The sequence below is a fragment of the Ursus americanus genome, chromosome 23 (genome assembly GCF_024610735.1).
Source record: "Ursus americanus isolate L20-20 chromosome 23, mUrsAme1.1.p, whole genome shotgun sequence".
Classification (NCBI taxonomy): Eukaryota; Metazoa; Chordata; class Mammalia; order Carnivora; family Ursidae; genus Ursus; species Ursus americanus.
This window is the reverse complement of record NC_142149.1, coordinates 10,644,754-10,667,044: the sequence shown is the minus strand read 5'-3', so window position 1 is coordinate 10,667,044 and position 22,291 is coordinate 10,644,754. Positions and strand designations below refer to the sequence as shown.

General features: G+C 42.9%; 2 protein-coding genes across 3 annotated transcripts in view; one reads left to right on the top strand and one right to left on the bottom strand.

The window, feature by feature from the left end:
- ABCA5 (ATP binding cassette subfamily A member 5) overlaps positions 1 to 7,112 on the bottom strand; it is a 121,790-nt gene extending 114,678 nt beyond the window's left edge. Inside the window, exon 1 of one of the 2 annotated variants that reach the window (XM_087854175.1) lies at positions 7,018 to 7,112. The gene's annotated coding sequence lies outside the window, so the exon portion shown is untranslated. The other variant, XM_087854176.1, reaches the window with a different exon arrangement.
- A 103-nt stretch (positions 7,113 to 7,215) lies between these two features.
- The window catches only part of MAP2K6 (mitogen-activated protein kinase kinase 6), a 109,466-nt gene continuing 94,390 nt past the window's right edge, over positions 7,216 to 22,291 (top strand). Inside the window, exon 1 of the mRNA XM_045814582.2 lies at positions 7,216 to 7,490. Within this exon, the coding sequence (XP_045670538.1) occupies positions 7,475 to 7,490 (16 nt within the window). The 5' untranslated portion in view covers positions 7,216 to 7,474. The remainder of the gene's footprint in view (positions 7,491 to 22,291) is intronic.

Below are 22,291 nucleotides of genomic sequence, written 5' to 3'. Positions count from 1 at the left end.
AGAACAGGCTGGCTCTGGACCCCCCTGCTGTGCTCTGTAAGATCTCCAGGGTATTCACGAGGATTCTCAAGGACTTTACAATATAATTGTGGAGTTAAGACTTTTGTACGAGAAACAATTCAAGCACAGGGTGACTGTAAAAAAACTGAACACCTTTGGAAATGCATTAATTAGTAACTGGGGTTTAGAGGAACATGCAGTCAAGACCAATTTGCAAAGAGGGTCTGCACGCTCATTCAGTTAAGGGCCAGAAAGTAAATATTTGAGGTTTTGCAGGCTAGCTGGTCTCCATTTCAACTCTGTTGTAGGTCAAAAGCAGCCACAGGCAATACCTACATGAATGGGCATAGCTGTGTTCCAATAACATTTTATTTACAGAAACAGCAGGCACAGTGAATTTGGAGCATGGGCCATCATTTGACAACCCTCATTGTAAAGAAATTCTCCCAGCTCTCTCTCTACGTTTGTTTTTTTTTTTTTAGATTTAGATTTAGGGAGCTTGAGCAAGCATGAGTTAGGGGAGAGGCAGAGGGAGAGGGCGAGAGAGAATCCCCAAGCAGACTCTGTGCTGAGCGCAGAGCCCGACATGGGGTTCAATCTCACAACCCTGAGGTCATGACCTGAGCCGAAATCAAGAGCTGGACGCTTAACTGACTGAGCCACCCAGGCGCCCCTAGCTCTCTATAATTTAATACATGTTTGATATGTGCCTTTCATGTCACTAGGGCATGCATCAACCACCCCTGACACCTCTGTAATCTATCACTTCGGACAACCGCAACGGCAGCCGTGACAAGATCCTTCATTCCTTCAAAGTTGAAAACGATGATGTGGTACCAACGTGAGGTTCTGGAGGTATTCTCTCTGGAAGAAGTTGCCAAGTGAACTATCTGGGTATCTGGGTGGCCAAGGTGCAGTTCTTTTGGACTCACCCTGTATAAGGCAAATCAACAATTGGTTAAATATGGAATTGATTAGGAGTGTTGCAAAGGAGTTCCAAATTTCAGTGTAACTTGAACCTCACGTACGGAGCATGAACATTTATCTGGCTTTCTGTAGAGCTCGGTCTTGTTCAGATTTTCAGAAGCCAGATGGGGCAGGACCACAGAAGAAAATGAGCGAGTGTCGTATGAGGGAGACAGCAATGCACAAACACATACACATGCGTGTGTATATGTGAGTGTGTGTGTGTGTGTGTCTACAGAGATGGAGATCAATCAATTTGATTATGGTAGAAGGAGAAGAAAAAGTATATGCTTGTGTTGGATTAGACATCATTGCAATTTTCTCTCTTAAGAGAATTTGAAATCGTTTTTGTGCTCCCCCGTATTATTTAATATAATGACTCAAAGCTGTTCACTATTTGCTCTAACACACTGTCTAGATGACCACGAACAGCTTATAGGGTGAATACTAGGCAGGAATCACTTCTGTTCTTTCTTTCCTAGATACTACGTCCTTCGTCAGTCAGCTCATGTAATATGTCTGGTTAAGACTCAATTTGGTTTTGGGGCAAGGTTGAAACAGCATCGCACTGGAGCTCTATATGGCTCCGTGACTGCTTTGAAACACTGAACATTCATATTACAAATTTTTTATTCAATAAGAATATAATAATGAGGACTCTTGAGAGTCAGTCAGCATTTCCATTAGATCAGACACTTGTATTAAAGGTTGTTGATAGTAATTTGAAAATCTAGAATCTTAATAGGAGCTTAAAGTATTAGTCAAACACTTTTTAGATAATTATATATAATAATTAAATAAAAATTATTCTTCCTAGTAAATCCCTATGGTGGCATTTTTTTAACTTTTAACAAAATGCTAAGATAAGCTAACCAACCCATTTTAGGTGAATGCATTCAGTGTGTAATAAATCCATCCACATATCAGCTAAACAAGTATTAACTGAGCACCTATTACGTGCATGACATATATTTGACCTGGGGCCACATGATGAAGATGAAACTTCCCTGCCCAAGCTTAGAACAAGGGCCAAATATAGACAAATAAGGTCTGCCCAAGGGAGTAGGTTAGGAACGTGCAGAGAATGAAAGATTTAGCAGAAGAGGTAAGGTCTGTACTTAAGTAATATTTACTGCAAGACAATATTAGATATACAGCCCACAAGAGCTAACAGATGCCATCAGAATTTAAAGGGGACAATCTTCTTTTAAGACAGAGGGATGTGATCAAGGACAACATAGAAGAGGTGACCTTGAACCTTGAATGAAAGGTAGATTTTAGGGGCAAAGACATAGAATAGTGTAAGTTAACATACAAAAGTGGTGACATAGAAATTCATAATGAATCCTGCTTTGACCAGATCACTTAAGCAGAGGAATCACAGAGCATATGAATGAGTATAGGAATAAGGCAGCACAGGTAGGGGCGCCTGGGTGGCGCAGTCGTTAGGCGTCTGCCTTCGGCTCAGGGCGTGATCTCGGCGTTATGGGATTGAGCCCCACGTCAGGCTCCTCCGCTGTGGGCCTGCTTCTTCCTCTCCCACTTCCCCTGCTTGTGTTCCCTCTCTCGCTGGCTGTCTCTCTGTCACATAAATAAATAAAATCTCAAAAAAAAAAAAAAAAAGGCAGCACAGGTATACCTGCGTCTTACTGGGGAGGGCACTGGAAGCTAAGCTGAATCTACCTTGGGATTTCTAAAATTTCTACCAACAATCGTAATTCATTGTGATATATTAATGCAGTGAAAACAAAATTAGTGCTTCAAGCTATCATACAGTTGCAACTCATTGTCTCAATGCAGAGATAAGTCTCTGATCTCCAGGAGCCAGACTCTTGGAGGACACAAAGATGTAAATGAACACCTGTCAGCCCTATGGTGAGTATCAAGAAAGAGGTGTATGCTGCCATGTTTCTCCCCAATATACGTCATAATGTATGACATACCTCTTTATACTACAATGTTCTAGAATCTAGGAAAATAGATATTCAGAGTTGAACTCTTAGCTTTAATTCTAGCACCTTCTTTCCCATGTTTCTGACATCCAGCAGACATTGTCGGAAAACATTCATAAATGTCACATACAGATGAGCATTGCTATCTGGAAGGCAATATTTCACACTGTAATTTGAATATTTCTTGTCTCATCTCTTAAGGGCTATTGTTATGACAGTCATTAGTTGGCCTGCAAGAACAAGGGATCCGGAACCCTTAATTCCAATGCAAAAAGTAGAACACGTGAACACACCTCTCTTCCTTTAAATTTTTGGTGGTTTTAATCAGACACTGAGCTGGGTTTACAGCTATGGGATGTTAGAGCTGGAATTTAGTCTAACCCTCCTTATTTTAATGGAACAAAAAGAGGTCCAGAAAGGTGAAGTAACTTGCCTTAGGAGCCACTGCTAACTTTTTCTACAGCCAGGACTAGAACCCACATATCAAATCTCATTAGCTTTAAATTAACTTAAAAATACAGTGTCAGTGACTTCTCAAGTTGTCACTATGTACCAGCATTTCTCAAACTCAGCCCTACTGACATTTGGACTAGAACAGGGAGCCTGACACAGGGCTTGAGCCCAGGACCCTGAGACCATGACCTGAGCCGAAGGCAGACGCTTAATGGGCTGAGCCACCCAGGCACCCCTGCCCAGATCATTCTTGGTTGTGGGAGGCTTCCTGTGCCTTGCAGTACGATTACCAGTATCCCTGATCTCTAGCCTGAAGCCAGTATTACCACTCACACCCTCCCAGTTGTGACAACCAAAAATGTCTCCAGACGTTGCCAGATGTCCCTGGGTGGGGGGCTAAATCACCCCGGGCTGAGACACCCTATCCCCCCCCCCCCGCCACCTTCTCCACCCTGCATATACTTCTAGAATAATTCTTTCTGAGCCAGTCTGACTTAACCTAAGGTCATCCTTCCACGAATCACACCTCTAACCTGACAGCATAGGGCTTTGCACAGGTGTTCTAATTTCCCCTGCAGGTGTTATTATCATTGGAATCTAGTTATTCCAGGCTGTCCGTGGTCACAAGTCCTTTCCCTATTTATTGCATGCATTATTTCAGTATGCATTTGAGGCCCTATTATATGCAAGAAACAGGTACTGGGAATGCAGAGATAAGTCTCTGATCTCCAGGAGTTCAGACTCTGGGAAGAGACAAAGATGTAAATGAACACCTGTCAGCCCTATGATGAGTATCAAGAAAGAGGTGTATGCTGGGAGCTACTGAATTAGAGAATGCACCTAATTCATACTGAGGGTGCTCCTAGGGTGATGGGTCACAGAAGGCTACCAAAAGGAAAAGGCCAGCTAAGCTCGCTCTTCAAGCACAAATTGGAATGAGCTAGGTTGTGAATGGTAAAGGCTTCCCAGGTAGAAGATCAGTGTACTTGAAAGAAAGGAGAAAGGAGAGAGGCTCTAGCATCAACATAGGGTGAGAAATGAAGTTGGAGGGTAAGCAGGGGACAGGTCTCAAGGAGCCAATTATACCATGCCAAGGAGTTTGCCATTGTCTTGATGGTCACTATAAGCCGGGCGGGGAGGGGGGGGGGGTGCATCAAATTTGCATTTTACAAAGATCTAAAGTACAGGACATTTTCAAGACAGGGGATTTGAAGCAGGAACCCAGGCCACCTCAGGATAAACACCTGATGTACTGTCTAATAAAAGAACCATGTGCCAGATTTTGCTTCCGCTTCCTTACACCACCGTGGGAAGGACTCCCCACGACGGTATAGAGGGACAGCTTTTTCCGCCACCCAGGACTATGGGAGGAGGGGAGCGTTAACCAGCAAGGCACGAACTTTTTCTTCTGGAAGCTAAGACTTCAAAGAGAGGTTGAGTTCCTTGCGGAAATTCAAAAAGCATTTTTCCCAGAATGAAAACATGATAACTTTTGCTATTTTTATTTATCTTTTTAAGTAAGTTCCACGCCCGACGTCCGGGCTTGAACTCACGAGTCGCATACTCTACCAACTGAGCCAGCCAACTGCCGCGATTTTGGTATTTTTAACCACGCAGTTCAGCCAATGTATGGGTCGAAGGTGTTTTGCATACATGTGTACGAGTGAGTATGTGCACTGGCTGTGGATCACATCGTTTCTATGGGAATATGAATTACAGATGGGTTTTCGGAACACGATCCGTTTGCCAGTGGTGAACTGTGCATGCCATGAAGAGAAAGTACCAGCACAAACGACAGCAGCAACATGCACCAGATGGGCTCCGATCAGAACTCTCCCATCGAGAAGGGGGTCTGGGGCAATTTAAGAGCAATGCTGCTGACCATATGAAGTGCAAACTCAAGGGAGCTCTAGGTTGCTGCGCAGGCCCTGGCCGGCTGGGTTCAGTGAGTCTGTTTGCAGTTCCAGTAGCTACCCCAGGGTCTGGCACTTAGCAGGGGTTGCGTGAACGTTTGCAGAGGTGAACGGGACGTACAGACGTGCATCTCCGCCCTCATACGCCTCTTGGTTAAACGAGACTTCCAAAACAAAAATGCCGGTTTAAAGATGCGAGTCTGTGTGTGCCAGGAGAGGAAGGGACAGCAAGGATTTGCCTAGAAGGACAGTGAAAAAAGTGAGCTAGGAAGGCCCCGATCCTGTGGCTCCTGGGACAGAGACCTCTTGGTCTTAGGGACAGAAGCTAATATGAACCCAAGGTGACCTTGATTAATTCTCCGTAACGCCAGGATAGGAGATCAATCTAGGTAAATTAATGTTCGTTCCATCCCCTATCGCGTATCTGTTTTTAGAGCTGATTTCTAGCTTAAACATGGTGGCCATCGTCCCTCTGATTCGTCCATTACTCAGAAGGCCCCGGCTTCCTGGAATTCCAAACAAAACTGCCATAGTTTTCATTAGCAGTCTTCAGATCTGGCTGAATCCTCCTTCAAAGTGCCTCTTTTTATTTTCCACTACTGACCTGACTTATCTCTAGACTCTCCCAGTTTCGACTCACCGCGATTGTGGAGAGCAAATTTACCTTCTTAAAACAAAGCTTGGATTCAGTTACGCCCCTCAAAAGCCTTTCCCCACCTCCCAGGTACCTGTGGAATAAAGGCCAAACCTCTAGTTGGCCTTTACCACCAGGTACAGTCCTCACCTGTAAATTCTGTCCACCCCTACTTTTGTATACAAGGCAACATAGTATCCTCACTGTCTCCTGAACAGGCTTGTCCTCATTTCTTTACTGTGCTTGGTTCACACCTCAGCAGCCTGAAATCCTCCATTTCTCCCACTCTCCCTTGAAAGTACATTTCTGAGTCCGGTCTACTCAGTGAGGTAGAAGTCTGAGCTCATTTCAGCCCACGCCCCCTCGCTCAGCTTCATCTCTTGCATGGCATCGTTCTGGCTTCCTTGTGAAGGGGGTGGCTCTGTCTACCATGCTGCTGCCCACCCCCTAGCCATGAGCAATACCGGACGAATGGATGACCCAAGACCCTAGGAAGGTGCCTGGCCCATCCCAGGGCCTCAACAACTTTCTGTTAATTTTGTTGAATAAATTCAAGATCTCTGGTTTGGTTAATTTAGGATTACCTACTTTCTCCCTTAGACCGGGGGCTTTCCTCCTCCATCAGGTGAGAAAAAGCATCTAAACATTGTAACTTTGATAAAGTTAGCTTTGACACATAAAAAGCAGAACTTCCTCTTTAACTTTTCAAGAAATGAGAACTAGCCCCCATCCCCCCACTCCACAGAAATGAATTTCAGGCTCCTTGAAAATCACCAACCTGGATCATTTCTGCCTAAAAATTTTGCATCTTCTCTTCAATTGCAAAGGTAACCTTACCTCTAGGCAGCCAAATCACCAACCAATTCTCCAAGCGAGAAAAATGTTTTTAAAAATGGAGGTGTGGGGGTAAAACGTCTACAGGCAGGGACATTACAACAGGTGCTGCCCTGCAAACACGGAACACCCAAGCCGACCTTCTCAGCGAGCCAAATGCTTTTCAGCTAACCTAATGTTCTTCAACTGTTGCTTTAGCGGCTTTTCGGGAACAAAAAAAATGCTCCCTCGCCTTGGCCCTGCCGTTTTTGGCCCCATCACTTACTACCGATTGCGTGTCTGACTTGTTTATCTGCGCGCACCCAGTCATCTCGCTCAGCGACCTCAGCGACCACGTTTCCTTAAATCAGAGCCCCGTGGACTCTGCTCGGAACTACATTACCCAGAGGCCCCCGCGCCCTTCGCAGGAAGGACGTCTGCGCACTAAGATACTCAGTTCCAAGTTTGGAGCTTTTAGCTGCCAGCCCTGGCCCATCATGTAGCTGCAGCACAGCCTTCCCTAACGTTGCAACTGGGGGAAAAATCACTTTCCAGTCTGTTTTGCAAGGTGTGCATTTCCATCTTGATTCCCTGAAAGTCCATCTGCTGCATCGGTCAAGAGAAACTCCACTTGCATGAAGATTGCACGCCTGCAGCTTGCATCTTTGTTGCAAAACTAGCTACAGAAGAGAAGCAAGGCAAAGTCTTTTGTGCTCCCCTCCCCCATCAAAGGAAAGGGGAAAATGTCTCAGTCGAAAGGTAAGAGCCTATTTGCATTACTTGCAAAAATGCAAAGGGTTGTGCATGCATTTGTGAATGCATGGATGCAATTTTCGCCTGGCGATTGCATTTTTAAGTTTGAGGTTTTCCACAGCTCAGTTGCATTTCCTGTTTAGTATGTGTCTTTTTTTTGCAGACACAGAGAGTTCCTGTAAGGCAGGGCTTGCGGCTCAGCTGTGCATTGACGTTATTTGCATTCTTCTGCTAGGATTACTGAGCTCTTTTTGCCTTTTGCACAGTCAGGAGAGATAGAGCAGGTTGGTAGCGTCTAAATGTGCAGTGCTTTATATAATTGTAAAATTCTTTCGTGTGCACACACATTATAAGTAATTTCATGTGCAACAGGAATACAAACTTTTAAAAAGTCTGTAGGTGACGATGAAAGGTAAAAGTTGAGTTAAACTAGTAGGAAATTAATGTAATCTTATATTCCTTTGGGAATAAACCGTTGCGGTGCCCGTTTTTAGCTAGATTTCCATTGATACCGCTTTGAACATTAAGCAACTTTTGATTTTTAAAGGAAGTAAAGGTGAAGTGTGAATAATAACATATTACACAAAAAGCAGCCGAGGACTCTTTCTCTTCTGAGATTTTGCACTGTACGCCAATTGCTTATTGGCTCACAGTATTTAGAAGCAGCTGAGAGGACATAGATGTTTTATGTCTCCCCATTTGGGAGATGCTTTGCATCTCGGGGGAAAATATGGGGAGAAAAACTGTACTTTTAAGCATGACACCAACATGGGGGGAATGTACTGTTTCGTCGAAAATCATAATGAAATCTTTTAAGTGTGTAATTACGTGTACTTAGACAGCTATAATAGGTCAGAAATTCAGGGTTATGGTTGTTTTCATTTTTTTTTCTTTTTCTTGAAAAAATTTTTTTTACACAGTTGTATTTTGCAGACTTAATGTCATACTGGAGAGGGGATTAAAAAAATTCCTGACATGGCATCAGAGAGCTGAGGGGTTGCTGTCAGGGGCCTCTGGGACCCTAAGTCACTACTTGTTTTCAGAACAAATCCTTCACTCTAGAGAAAGCATATTTCATATGAGAACGTATGGAGGGAAAAGGCGAGTTAGGTATGGGTGAGTAAAGCTACCAGGGACACTACATGCCTGGGTAAGATCCAGTGAAATTAAAGTGTCTCATAAGCTTGCTGCCATGTTTTTGGATTTTGTTGAACCACTTTCTGGTTCTACCTGATGGGAATCACCCATCTCAGACCAAGAAGGAAGTGATATGTGTTCTCAGGAGTTCGAAGTAGGGCTGTGTTTTCCTTGACCATTAGGGGAGAATGGGAATCTGGAAAGCTCAGAGTGCTGGAGAACCTAGGAATTGGCATTATGAAGTGCAGATGTTCCTTAGTAGAGGGGAAACCTACAGTCTCCTGAGTGGAGACATAACAGCTTAGAATGGGCATTCCATGCTTTGATGTATTGAAGAGTTGGCATCTTGTTACTCTGTATTTGGTATACACTCATTTATTCAATTCAGCTTAATAGATGTATAAATATGTGTGTGTATGAATATGTATGTATTCATGTATGTGTGTTGTATATATGTAGATATGATGTAGTGCATAGGATTTGGGGGCATACAAAAATATTTAAAATGTACTTGTTTCCTTCAGGGAACTTACCATTTATAAAGCATGTGTGCAAATCATTATGATACAAGATAATTGCATAGATAGTGAAAAGAAATGGCCCAGTTGGGAGTTTAGAGATGGCAGTGATCTCTCTGGGAGATAGGAAGGTTTCATGAAGATGATGATATTATAGTGATCTTATCTTTGGACCTTAGGGTCTAAAGTAAATCAGGTTCCTTTTCTACTCTTTTTTTTTTTTGGCGCACTCTGAAGGTAGCTCTGTCCCAGTAGAGCAAGTTTTTGAGTTGAGAAACTAGAAGATACTAGCATGGCACGCTTCCGTTAGGAGTGTGCCCATTGTATTTGGTTTACACTCATTTATTCAATTCAGTTTAATAGATGTATAAATATGTATGTGTATGTATATGTATGTATTCATGTATGTGTGTTTTATATATATTAATATATTTTATATATATTTATATATATTTTATATATATATATACACACACACACACACACATATATATATATATTAATCAGTTCCCAGTCAGCCAAATGGTTTTCTTAATCGGGTCCTCTTTGGAAGATACATCTGGTGTCAATGGGAGGTTCCTGCCCAAAAGGAAAATTATCGATAGAAGGAAGTGGATGATCATTTCAGAGATGGCATGGGAGCCTTGGCCTGGACGTTAAGTGTGGAATTGGTCTAATTCAGCCACGGTATTCTCAAGCGGCCAAGACATTTTTCGCAGTACCAAACTGCTTTGTAATACTATAACCAAATGGAATGGGAGGCAAAAGTGAAAGGTGGACACAACCTCATAGTATTGAAGAATTTAACAACATGTTCAATTCAAAGAACCTTTACGAACTTTCTAGATCACTATAATTCGGTTTCACAGACCTCTAATTTAAGGCAGAGCAGAGGCAAAAGAATTACAGACTCCCTGGGAGCTGGAAGGACGGGGCTGCTTCTTTCCAGCCTTACCAACAGTGAGATTCCGAGAAAGAATTTCTTAAAAAGAAATTTTGTTTTCCGCAGTTGTAACTTTAGGTGGTATGCTTTTCAGCTTGTTTATATTAGCTGTCTGGGGTTGAGCTGACATTTTTTAAATATTAAAGTGGTAGAATGCCTTTTGAGGAAATCTGAAATGTAAGTTAACAGGAAGGGCACCCAGAAAGTGCAGGAATTCCTGCACTTTACAGGAAGACAGGCTACAGGAAAAATGTGTCATCTACATTACCCGGAGAGAAAAACTATTGTTATTAGCCATGATGATTTGAGGGAGGAAGGGAGAGAGGGAGGTCGGGAGGTCTGGCAGCTCCCAGTTCACCTGAAAATACAGAAAAAGTTTGACTCTGTAAGAAATGCACTCTCTCTCCCTTCTCCCTCTTTTCACCTTGTAAAAATATTAGCCTCCCTTAGTTTAACACAGTACTAGGTAAATCGTGTTGGGGGAAACACACAGAAGGCATAATTCAGAAGCATGTAGGAGTGGGGCAGGCACTCCTAGGGGTTCTTTTCTTCTGTAATTCATTCCACCCTGGGAAATGAAATGTGTAAATTTCTCATTCTGTGTAAATTCCTTTGTTAGGCTCTACCAGACAGACTTGTCATGCTTAGCCTGAAATCTGAGCCAGGATGTTTTATAACCCCGTACATCTCAGGACACAAAATCCGAGTAGGTACTGGTGTGGCATTCAGCACTTCACGGCACGCTGGGTGTCAGCTGCCGGGGCTCGGAGGGGCTCTCCTGGGGGTCCATTTAATGCTGGAATTAAAAAGGGCTGAGATTTATATCATTGGAACTACTTTCTAGTGTTTTAAAATCTGAAAGATCTATAAGGAATATTTTTAGAACCAAAGAAAAAAGTACCACGTAGCACGTGTTCATTATCGAAACATTTGAAAATAAAGAAAAGGAAAATGAGAATCGCCAGTGGCCACAGTATACATTTTGGCATATATCCTTTTCCTACTCCCTGTATATGTGTATGAATAAATCTAAAGTATATATAGAACTAATGTCTATTTAGTTACCTTTTGTTTCACTTACAAATATACCGTGAAATATTTCCAAGTGAATATATATATATTTTTTAATTTTAATTTTTTTTTGAGAGGGGGGATGGTAGAGGAGGGACATGGGGAGAGAGAGAATCTCAAGCAGGCTCCAGGCCCGGTGCAGAGTTGACGCGGGGCTTGATCTCATGACCCTGAGATCATGACCTGAGTTGAAACCAAGAGTCTGACACTTCATTGACTGAGCCACCCAGACGCCCCCCCCCCCAAGTGAATGTATTTCTACATCCATAATATTCAGGTCTTTTCTCTTTACTTCAACAGAACTTTCATGTTTATTAACTTTCAATATTATGAGGTTACCATGATGATCAGACCAGCTCATATGTTACTCTGTATACTGTGGCCTTAGACGAAATCCCAGGTTCTGGATATCAAATTCTTCCCCACTGACATTTTCTGTTCCACCTTTTAAAAATAGCTTTCTTCTTATTATAAAAATGATATATGCTCATTGAAAACAAAATTCAAGCCAAGGAGAATTTCATAATAAGAAAATTAAAATCACTCAAAGTCACAGCCATCCAGAACTAATTACTGTTAACTTTTCGGTAAACACTTCCTTGCGTTTGTAACTACATACATACGCATACGTGACATTTTGCACACTATAAATGATATTTTGCAACTTGCTTTATACTCCGCCATTTATCTTGGGCTTCTTTCCCTATTCACACACAGTTATCCCATTCTTTTAAACAGTTGCTTATTTTAATTTGTAAGGATGTAGCTGTTTAATTAATCTCCAGTTGGACTTTCACATAGTTCCATTTTTTTACAGCTCTAAGCAACATTGCAAGGAATACCATGAACATACATCTTTGTGCATTTGCCCAATTATGTCTTTAAAACTGAATTCCTAGAAATGGAAGTGTTAGGTCAGAGGGCAGGGACATATTGCCAAATTGCCCTCTAGAGACCTAACACGAATTCTTATTCCCATCAGTGTTTGGGAGTGCCCATTCTCTGGTTTAAGCATCATGGTAAATATTGCCGAATAAATTGCTCTCCAGAAAGGCTATGGCTACTTTCCTTCATCCTATGTCTCATAATTTGGAAAAAAAAAAAAAAATCGTTGCCAATTTGCCAAAGGTGTTAATACTTCACTGTCATTTGAATTTTTTAGTAAAAAAAAAAAAAGTTGAATTTTTTTCTCTTTTTTTGACATTTGTGTTTTATGTGTTTGAGTTTTTTTTCTCATAAAATGTATCTTGAAATTTTAATTTGGGGATCAAATTATTTCCACAGTTAGGACAGAACATTCCAATATTGCAAAGCTTAGGTAATCATGGGTTGAGAGTTGGGTCCCATGTGTCTCAACTGTTTAGTTCCCTTGTGAGTTCTAATTTTAATTTTAGCCGAAATGTCTTAAATAAACATCACATATTTCGTAAATTCATTTTGTTATACTTTCTATAGCTATCCAGACCCGTATGAAAATAATAAGAAAAAAATGTAATGATCTGATTAAAATTCCCGTCTGGGAAATAACTTACTTCTGGACATTTGTACATTTTCAGTTAATCTCTACAGGCAAAAGTAGCTTTTCTTTAGTTTCATAAATAATTCTTAACATAGCACCTGGCTGTGTTCTATGCACTATTGCAGAAGAATTGCCTTTTTTTTTTTAGCCTCATGTGCAATCATGTGCTTCATAAAAGGTGGTTTAGTTTATGAGATTTGTTAGAAGAATTAAGGCTGTGGTAACTTTGATGACCTCCCAAATTATATGTCAATCACAACGTCTTTTTATCGTAGCCTTCTTTAGTGAACGTGCTTATTTATGCATCCCGATATTCAGCGATAGAACTTAGAGCTAGGAAAGCAGTTTTATAGTCCAATCAGCTCATTTTACAAATGAGTAAACTGAAGCTTTCTAAGACAGTGATTTGCCTGTACACAGAGCCAGAGGCGGAACTTCGTCCCCTGGATTCTCCGTCCCAAAGTTCTTTTCACTAAACAACACACGGAAACTAGTAATTCACATGTATAAAGCATTTTTTTTTCCTGCAGAATCTTTAGCATATTTCACACATTTTTGTTTTGTTTGTTTTTGAGGGGAGCATGCTGGCAAAGGGGGCTGACGGGCCAAACAGCAGGGGGTTTTTTTCTGTACCCCCAAGAAACGGTGATCCATGAATCATGGTGGTGGGGCTACTTACCAGTTCCCTGCTAGAGGATATTTTGCAAATACTCTCATTTTAATTCCCCGTGCTTACACTATACAGCTGCGAGTTTTAACCACTGTAATTGTTATTTGCGTTTTATGCACGATCTCTGAAAGCCCCTGCTGCGTAGCTAACGTTTCTTCTTCCACGTCTTTGCATCCGTCTCCACCTCTTTTCGCATTGTGCTTATAAATAAGTTCTCAATACATGTCTAACAGTTAAAGTATTTTTAATCCGTGGGGGTCTCTATCATGTCCCTCCACATTTCATCAGAGGTTTGGGGTAATTAAATTATAAGGTAATTTTCTTCCTCTGCTGCCTTGTTGGCATTAATATTCCCATTAGATCTTTGCTTCATGATTTAGAAGTTGCAAGAATAGCAGAAAGGGCAATTTAGATGGCTGCAGATGTGTCATTTCTCTTACCTAGGTCCTCTAGACAGATTTAGAGGTGGCCCGATCCTTGGTTAACTTTGTCTTTTAAAAATATGCAGAACTAAGATGAGCTGTCTAAAGAATCCAATGGGATAGGACTGAAGTGCATTCCTCCATCCTGTCCTGGTTTCAGGAGCTGTTTGTACGTTACCTCAGCACTTGAGCCTCTGAAGGGTTGTCAGAGATAATCTGAAAGTTTTTAACAGCTGGCGGCTCAATGACAAAACAGGGAACTCTGCAGGGATAACCCCCAGATGTGACAATTCCCCACTTCCTCCTAGCCCACTGCCGCGGTCAATGCTGACCCCCCTTCTGCCCTGGGATTCGTTTCGCCCTGTCTCCTCATTGGGTCTTCCTTTCCTGAGCTGGTCCATACAGTTTGGTATGCAGCCCATAAAACCCCTCTTTCTGCATTGAAAGGATGTTCAGGTTATAACCTCGTCACATGAAGACTATCAAAGCATCTAATGGAGTCAACCTCCTTGTGAATTGAAGCATTAAATAGACCCTTGCTGGATAGCCCATTGTCTGTTTTATAGTCTAGTCTCTCTATCCCTCCGTAAGTAAGTCGGATAGCTGGATTGGGAGCAAACTTTTTTTTTTTTTTTTAAGCTGTAGGTCTAGATGTTGATCCCAGCCCATACCCCAACCCCCCATGCTATCATCATCCTCATCCTCATCACTTCTATTACAGGAGTCACTTTTCATGTGTTATGCCTTTGAACTTTGGATAAATCCTCTGGGGATCGATATTATTACTGTTAATTTACAAATGGGGAAACTGAGGCTCAGGTGAGTTAACAACTTGCCTGTGGCTGGATAACCAGTAACCGGCAGAGGCAGGATGCAAAGAAGACAAACCTGTTTGACCACAGGGCCCATGGTCATTATCAGGGAAGTTGCCAACCATAGCCTCACCTGTGTTTAAGGATAGCTCGTGAGCTAAAATGGGAAAAACAACCCAAAAGAGTAATATTTCATGACACATGAAAATTATATAAAATTCAAAGTCAGTGTCTACAAATAAAGTTTTATTAAGACACAGCTGTGCACATGCATGTATATGTTGTCCGTGGCTGCTTTACCGGCAGCATTGGTAGAGTTGAATAGTAGTGATGGAGATATTATGCCCCACAAAGCCAAAAATAGTTACTATTTCGCCTTTTTCAAAAAATGTTTGCCGACCTTGCCCTTTATGACTTTATTCAATCAAGTAATGGAATCTTTTCATGATAGGGCTTCCATATTACGTTCCTCTTTGGCTTTAATTGGAAGTTGTTAACCTAGACAACTACTCCACCAGCGACCTTTGGGGCCCAGCCCACAGGAAATGTCTGAGTGGTGCTTCTCCTGGTTATGAGATTTGTAGGCCATTGCTCATTTCCGCCGAACTCAGCTACCGGTCTCCGGCAGCCCATCCTGGGGTCCTTTCCCCTCAGCTGCGCTCTTCCTGTTTGCTTTAGATTTCTTTTCTTTATTTCCCCTCCCACCGAGAAGCTGTTCATTCGTTCTTCCCCTGGTCCCTTCCTTCTCCCCTTCCTGATTTCACATTTTGTTCAAGAAGCAAATAAAGTAAAAAACAATTCTCACTACCGTCATTGCCAGGCTTTGTTGATTCTGATCACGAGCCAGCCCACGAGGTCCCTCATTTCTTTTGTGTGGAGAGAAGATGGAAGCCTCCCTTCATAGTATGATAGCCTCCATCTTACCTAGAGAGCTTTTGGTTTATTACCTCCTGTAAAGGTTAGAGCTGGTTTATCACATTAACTCCCCCACCCCTGGGTGGACAGTTTTGTTTGGGGAGTTGAGTATCCTTTTGCTTACAGAGTCACTTAACCTGTGGGCATTGTGTGTACTTAGGAAGGAGGGTCCTGGGAAATGTTCTGCAAAAGAAGGGAGGGAAGAGGTGGGGATGGAAGCTATATGGAGACTGAGTAGCTTCCGTAGGAGGAGCCCAGGTTTGCTCGCCATATCCAGAACGAGGTACGTTGAAGTCACAGGGGAGTGCTACAGTTCTTACTCTCCTAGATGGTAGCCATGCTGTAGATTCTTTCTATATTCCGGATGCTCTGCTTAGCCATGGATGTGAGTTAGCTCATTCTCCCCTTACTAGGGCCTGGTAAGCTGATGCTCCATTTTGTATATGAGCAAACTGAGGCCAGAGAGGTCAAGGAACTTGCCTTCGTTGGCAAGGTTGACCGTGGCCAAGCAGTAGCTTTAATCAAGGTCTGTCTGAGCCTAGAACCCGAGCTCCTGGCTGCTCCCCTGGAGCGGTCAGCCCATCATACATTTATGAACCCATTACCCAGAAGTCATGGTCGGTGATAGAGAACATGAGTGGATTCCATGTGAATTTGTATTCCCTGGGGCTGGGTATGGTAATTAGGAGGGGCTGACCTCTGTCTGCCTATATAGAGGTTCCTTTTGACGTGTTCCTTTAAGCCTCTGTTGATCATGGGATAGCAAGTCTGACTCATTCTGAGCGTTAAGGTTGAATTCCAAGTACAAAGTACCCATGGGTAGAAGGAAGCTGGTTACAACTGGTCTACTGATAGATACCGTACAGAAGGGAAGTTAATGTTAAACATCAGTAATGAATATTGATTCCATTAGCTGTCTTATAGGCTGTAACTAAGCAGGTCCAAACTTTATGTGTTTCCCTGCACATCTAAGTTAAAAAAAAATTTAAAGCAGTGGTAAGAACATGACCAGTTTGGCAGCATACCTAAGTAGAGGCAATACTATCACTTGTGGCTTAGTGATTTCCTGTATTCCTGGTTCTTTCTATGTAAATGTAACAAGTGTTATTTCCTTGAAATTGTGAGTGAACCTACATGTTCACTGCTCTCCTCTTGTGCTGTATGGTGCGGAAGAAACTAGAATTCTCTCTTTTTGTGGGAGGAGGCAGCTGCGGAAGTGGGGAATGATTTTGTCTTTAAACCAGTGAATTCTCTCTCTCGACTTTCTCTCCAGCCAAAGCAGGACAGTCGTACCTATGCTTCAGATGTTTCCCAGGATCCCATGCGGAAGCCATGGGAATAGATAGTCTGGATGTTGAGTGACAAGTTATTTTTTCCCTTCCTTGATTCTCCATGCTCTAGTCCCACATGAGAGGATGAGAGGAATGAGTTAGAGATAAGGGTAAGGCTAGAATCTGAAGAACCAGTGGGAACAGAGTGGTAAAGAGTATGGGAATTATTTTGGAGTGAAGGTGCAGGAACAGCCTCTCTGTGCTATTTGAAGTCATTAGAAGCATATTCTCCCTGCTTTCTTCTCTCCTTCTTGTGCCCCAAACTCCAGTGCCATTTGGAAAACATAATCCCAGAGACTCTGAACATACCTAAAGCCAGAACTTGTATAAGGGGTTTGTCCAGATTAATTCAACCAGTCAAGTTCGGGATCAATGGTTACACATAAGACTTTGCGCTTGTGGAACTAGACAGAGGTGCATGCCCTCTGCTCTTCTGCTTACTCGCTCTGAGCCTTGAAAAATCTACTTGCCCTCTAGCTTTGGTTTCCTTACCAGCTACATGGATTGTTATGAAAATTAGGCAAGGTTGTGAATGTCCTGTGTTTTGACCAGTGCTTGGCATCATTTATTCAACAAATATTTAATTGAGCACGCTGCTGGGTTTGAGGCATTTTGCTATAGCAGACTCACTGTGAACATAAATTTGCTCCTCTCTTCCTTTCTGTCTAGCCCTAAGAAGCTTATAGTCTAGTAGGAGGCAAGAAAAGCACAGAAATGTGTAAAATAGAAGCTAAAATCCTAGATATGCCCAGAAGAGATACTGTGAGTTGGTGTGTCCCAGGGATGAGAAGGAGCTCAGGGAAAATTTTTACAATGAGTGTGCAAGTATCAACATGCATTGCAGCGTTGATGAGGAAATTGTGCCCGAGATCCAAAGTCGGAATGGAGAAGGAATCTTGACTTCAAGTATCCAGGGGCACCAAGAGAATGTCCATATAGGCACAACAATTCCTTAGAAGAATAAAAAAGAGATGTCTTAGCAAAATATCTGAAGCTTAAAAGACCTCGCTTGTGTTTTCTAAGAATTTCTATTTTCTTACCAAGCTATATACTGTCGTTATTACTTATGATCACAATAAGTTAATAAATGGAATATAGCCTATCTCATACTTTCAGAGCTTTTTTTTTTGGATTGTGGAAACTCCAGGAAATCCAGAGGTTAATAGTTAAACAAGTATATCATATCACCTGGGTTTATAGGCACACTGTAATTATATAAGCAAGCTGTTGGTTCAATAATCAACGTCTAGCTAAGTCAGGGAATATTTTCCAGAGGGTGGCCACAGCTGCAATTTTCATTTTTTATAACCTGCCAACCTGCCTTTTCCATTTCTTAGCGCTTTTCCTTTTTCGAGAATCATCAGAAGTCAGAGAGGAAAACTGTTCGATGCATTTCTGAATGGTACTTACCTTAGGGGAGGTGTTCCAGAAGGTTCTTTGTTTTACCAAACTTGCTCTCTCTAGCAGGATATAGGGTCCTGGCAAGAGAGTTCATAAATTTTGTGTGTGGGTATTTTTAATTTCAGAAAAAATCCGTTTAAAAGATAAATATATGGAAACAATTGGTAGGTTAAATTAACTTGTCTTTCATTATCTTGATTTAAAAAATACAGTGACCTATGGCTTTGAAGCTCACAGTAGGCTCTTTCTCAGTGTAACCAGTCCTTAGTCACCCGCTTTCTCCTCAGCGACTTCATTCAGCTCAGGGTCGGTAGAGTGGGTGAGGTGGGTGGGCCGACTCACCCCCATTCAGAGTCAGGAAAGACACAGGGCTTTTGCTTGTGTGGTTAAAGAACGCGTAGGACCCAGCCAGCTAGATAGGACCTGCCAGCGATATCATCACATTTGAGTGCCTTGCCAAGTCCTGTTGCTTGGAACTTTGTTCCTGAATGAGCTTCCATTTTTATAGGTAAAGTAGAAAAAAAAAATGCAGATTTAATTCTGGAGTTGATTTAAGAATGAGATTGAGAGCTCCTGATACATTAGGGTTAGAATAACTTTCCCATCCCAAATTTCAATCTTTTTTTTTTTTTTTTTTTCCCTGACGTGATCTGACTAAGGACAGAAGAGTCAGTGTTGGTTGGGTAGGGAGAGGGTCGGGGCGAGATGGTTGAGAGGGCTGGGGGTGAAGGAGACCATATATGTTTTAGTCGAATTTAACAAACATTACTGAACAATTAAATTGTCTGCACCTTGCACTGTGCTATGTGAATCCCAGGATGAACAGAATTCCATCTCTACCCTCGAGAAGCTCCACAGTCTGGTAGGATGTATTCTTTCTCTACGGCTGCCAGAGCAAAAAACACAAATCGGGTGGCTCACACAATAGGAATTTATTGCTTCACAGCTCTGGAGGCCAGACGTCTGAGATCATGGCGGTGGCCAGGTTGCTCCCTCTGAGGGCTGGGAGGGAGAATCCGTTTCGTGCTTTTCTTCTAGCTCCTGGTGGTTGCTGACAATCTTGGACATTCCTTGTAGGCATGTCGATGCATCATCGCCCTGACCTATGCCTTTGTGTTCACGTGGCGTTCTCCCTGTGTGGGCGCCTGTGTCTGAATGTCCCCTTTTTCTGTTGACGCTGGTCATATTGGGTTAGGGCCCCCCCCCTTAATCCCACGTGGCCTCATCTTAGCTGATGCTATATGCCGTGACCCTGTTTCCAAGCAAGGTGTCTTCTGAGGTACTGGGGGGTTAAGACTTCAGCACAACAATTTTAGGGGGACACAGTCGAACCCATAACATGGGAAGATAAACATGGCAGCACGCTCATGCCGTGCTGTGTGATGAGCACGTGAGTTCTGATACGAGCTACAGCTGGGAACCCAAGGAAGGTAAATGGTCTAACTTGACCTGGGAAGATGAAGAAAGCAGTCGGTAGGGGGACGACCTTAAACTGGTAATAATGGAACTTTAAGTGTGGTTCTTCACAGGAGAATAAGCAAGTACACCAAGAGGCTTGCCATCTGGTCCGTGAGCAGACTACCTGCTCTTCCTTCTGATTTTCTATTGTTAATGACAGACTGGATGCTTCTAAATTGGGGGGTGTTAAATTGGAAAACACGCATACACACACACACACACACACACACACACACACACACACACACACACACACACACACATGCTGTTGCTGTATTGATTCCCAAAGCTGAACTCATGTTTGGAGGTAATGGGAACTATGAAACGCTTTCTGTGGTTGTCACAGGCAGCTTTCATGGGTAGACACAGAGGTGGTGTGCTTCGAGGCTGGGGGAAGAGGGCGTCCTTCCCTTTGTAACACATGGTTCTAGTCCTAGTGGAACAAAGCGGAAGAGGGAGTAGGAATGAGTAAGAACCAAGGATCTGTAGCCAGGCAAAACTTATTTTTAGAAAAGGCCTGTAAGCCTTTAAACAAAAAAAAGTTCTACTTTCGTGTTCCCAAGCTCTTAAGTATTGATTTTTTTTCTTTAGAGAGAGAGAGAGAGAGAGCAGCAAGCAGGGCAGAGGGAGGGGCAGAGGGAGAGAGAGAATCTTAAGTAGGCTCCACGCCCAGCACGGAGCCCGACTGGGGGCTTGACCTCATGACCTTGAGCTCATGACCTGAGCTGAAATCAAGAGTCGGATGCTTACCCCACTGTGCCACCCAGGTGTCCCTCTTAAATATCGATTATTAACAAAAGGTCTTTTTAACTCTGTATATTATTAGAGTTAATAGTTTTATTTTCTTAATGTGATCAGAGTATGTTTAGCATAAAATTACATATGAAAATACTAGGATCCAGCTTGGGTGAGAAGGCACAGTATGGGATGAAATCGTCAGGGCATGTTGCGTGGGGTAGCTGGGGGTACGGTTGGTGGGAAGGAACTTTCCCAGCTTAGAACAGACGTCCATCCCCTGTTGCCCTGCTAGGGTGTTGGTGGTGGCATGCTTCAAGTATGGGTGGGTTGGGGGGGCAGGTGGGTACCCCAGAAAAAAGCTGCAGGAAGGTAAAGCCTCCCTCAGAGCTCGGTGGGTGGTCCCAGGACAGGCAGTCCAAACAGCAAAAGGACAGGTGGGCAGCAGAAGCGAGGCAGAAAGTCAAGTATTTGATGAGTCAATGTGAAAAGGGAAGAAAGAAATAATAAACAGGGAGATCAGTTGGAAAACCGGGATCGGAGAGTCTAAGGGTCCAAGCAACCAGGGTGCAGAATTCAGGCAGGAGCTCTGCTATCTCCCTCCCCTACCAGCCCTGCGTGTAAGAAATGAGTATGCACGTCACCTGTTTCTTACAGCTTTGGAAGGAGTCTTGGTTCACCTGGCTGGTGATGCCCTCGTAGGAAGCCTATGGAGGTAGGGTGTAAGGTGTGTGTAGAAGGAGATGCAGAAAACGAGCAGCAGAAACGAGTTTGGGGCTTGTTTGAAACGAGCCCAGACTGTTCTCTATGGTGAGCACCTGCGTGCAGCTCGAAGTGGGACCAACAGAGTCCGAGGAAAATAGGAAATAGTGAATCAGCTGGATTGTCCGCCTCCGTGGTTTGTAGACTGAAGCCAGCTACTGGTTTTACGTCCCAGGGTAGGAGTCAAGCGCGGTCTTCTGTGAGAAAGCAGCCCCAAGTTCTCAGCATCCAATTCTTTTTTTTTTTTTTAAAGATTTTATTTATTTATTCGACAGAGAGAGAGACAGCCAGCGAGAGAGGGAACACAAGCAGGGGGAGTGGGAGAGGAAGAAGCAGGCTCATAGCGGAGGAGCCTGATGTGGGGCTCGATCCCATAACGCCGGGATCACGCCCTGAGCCGAAGGCAGACGCTTAACCGCTGTGCCACCCAGGCGCCCCGCCTCGGCATCCAATTCTAGGGCAAAGCTGGGACGTAGAAATGTGAAGTGCAGAGGGAGCGCTTGTGCTCTTCTGTCCTAAAAATATGTCAGGGGGACGGAGAGACTCAGTCTTTGCCGAAGCCGTTGGGCAGGTCAAGAAACTGGTATGATTTTTGTTCCCTTTGATTCAGCATTTCCGTTTTGAGAATCTATCCTGTAATACTAGTGATTTTGCCGTGCCTGCCATGTGCAAGGCTTTGTGAGAAGCACTTTACTTCTTAGTTCTAATTGTCATAAAAACCTGAGAGGTAAGTAAAAGCATCCCCATCTTACAAAGGAGGGAATCGGGGCGCAGAATTCATAACCTAAGATCAGAGTTAGGGCTTGCGGAGCTGGGCTTTGAATCTAGTTCGTTTAAATTCCAAAGTTCATGTTTTTCACTATGTAACTGCCATGGCAAAATAGTGAAAAATAGAAACAGCTGACTCCATAATAATAAAGAAATAGCTACAGTTACAGATACCTACCCGAGATGTAACAAGTTACGGACACAGAGCAATAATGTTAATGGGAAGACGCTTATGACCCAGGAAGAATGGCTATAGCTACATTGAGTGATTACACATATATGTAGGTGTTTGTGTCTTTGTTTTTGTTTTTTGTTTTTAACTTCAGGTCAGAGTGTTCTTATTAG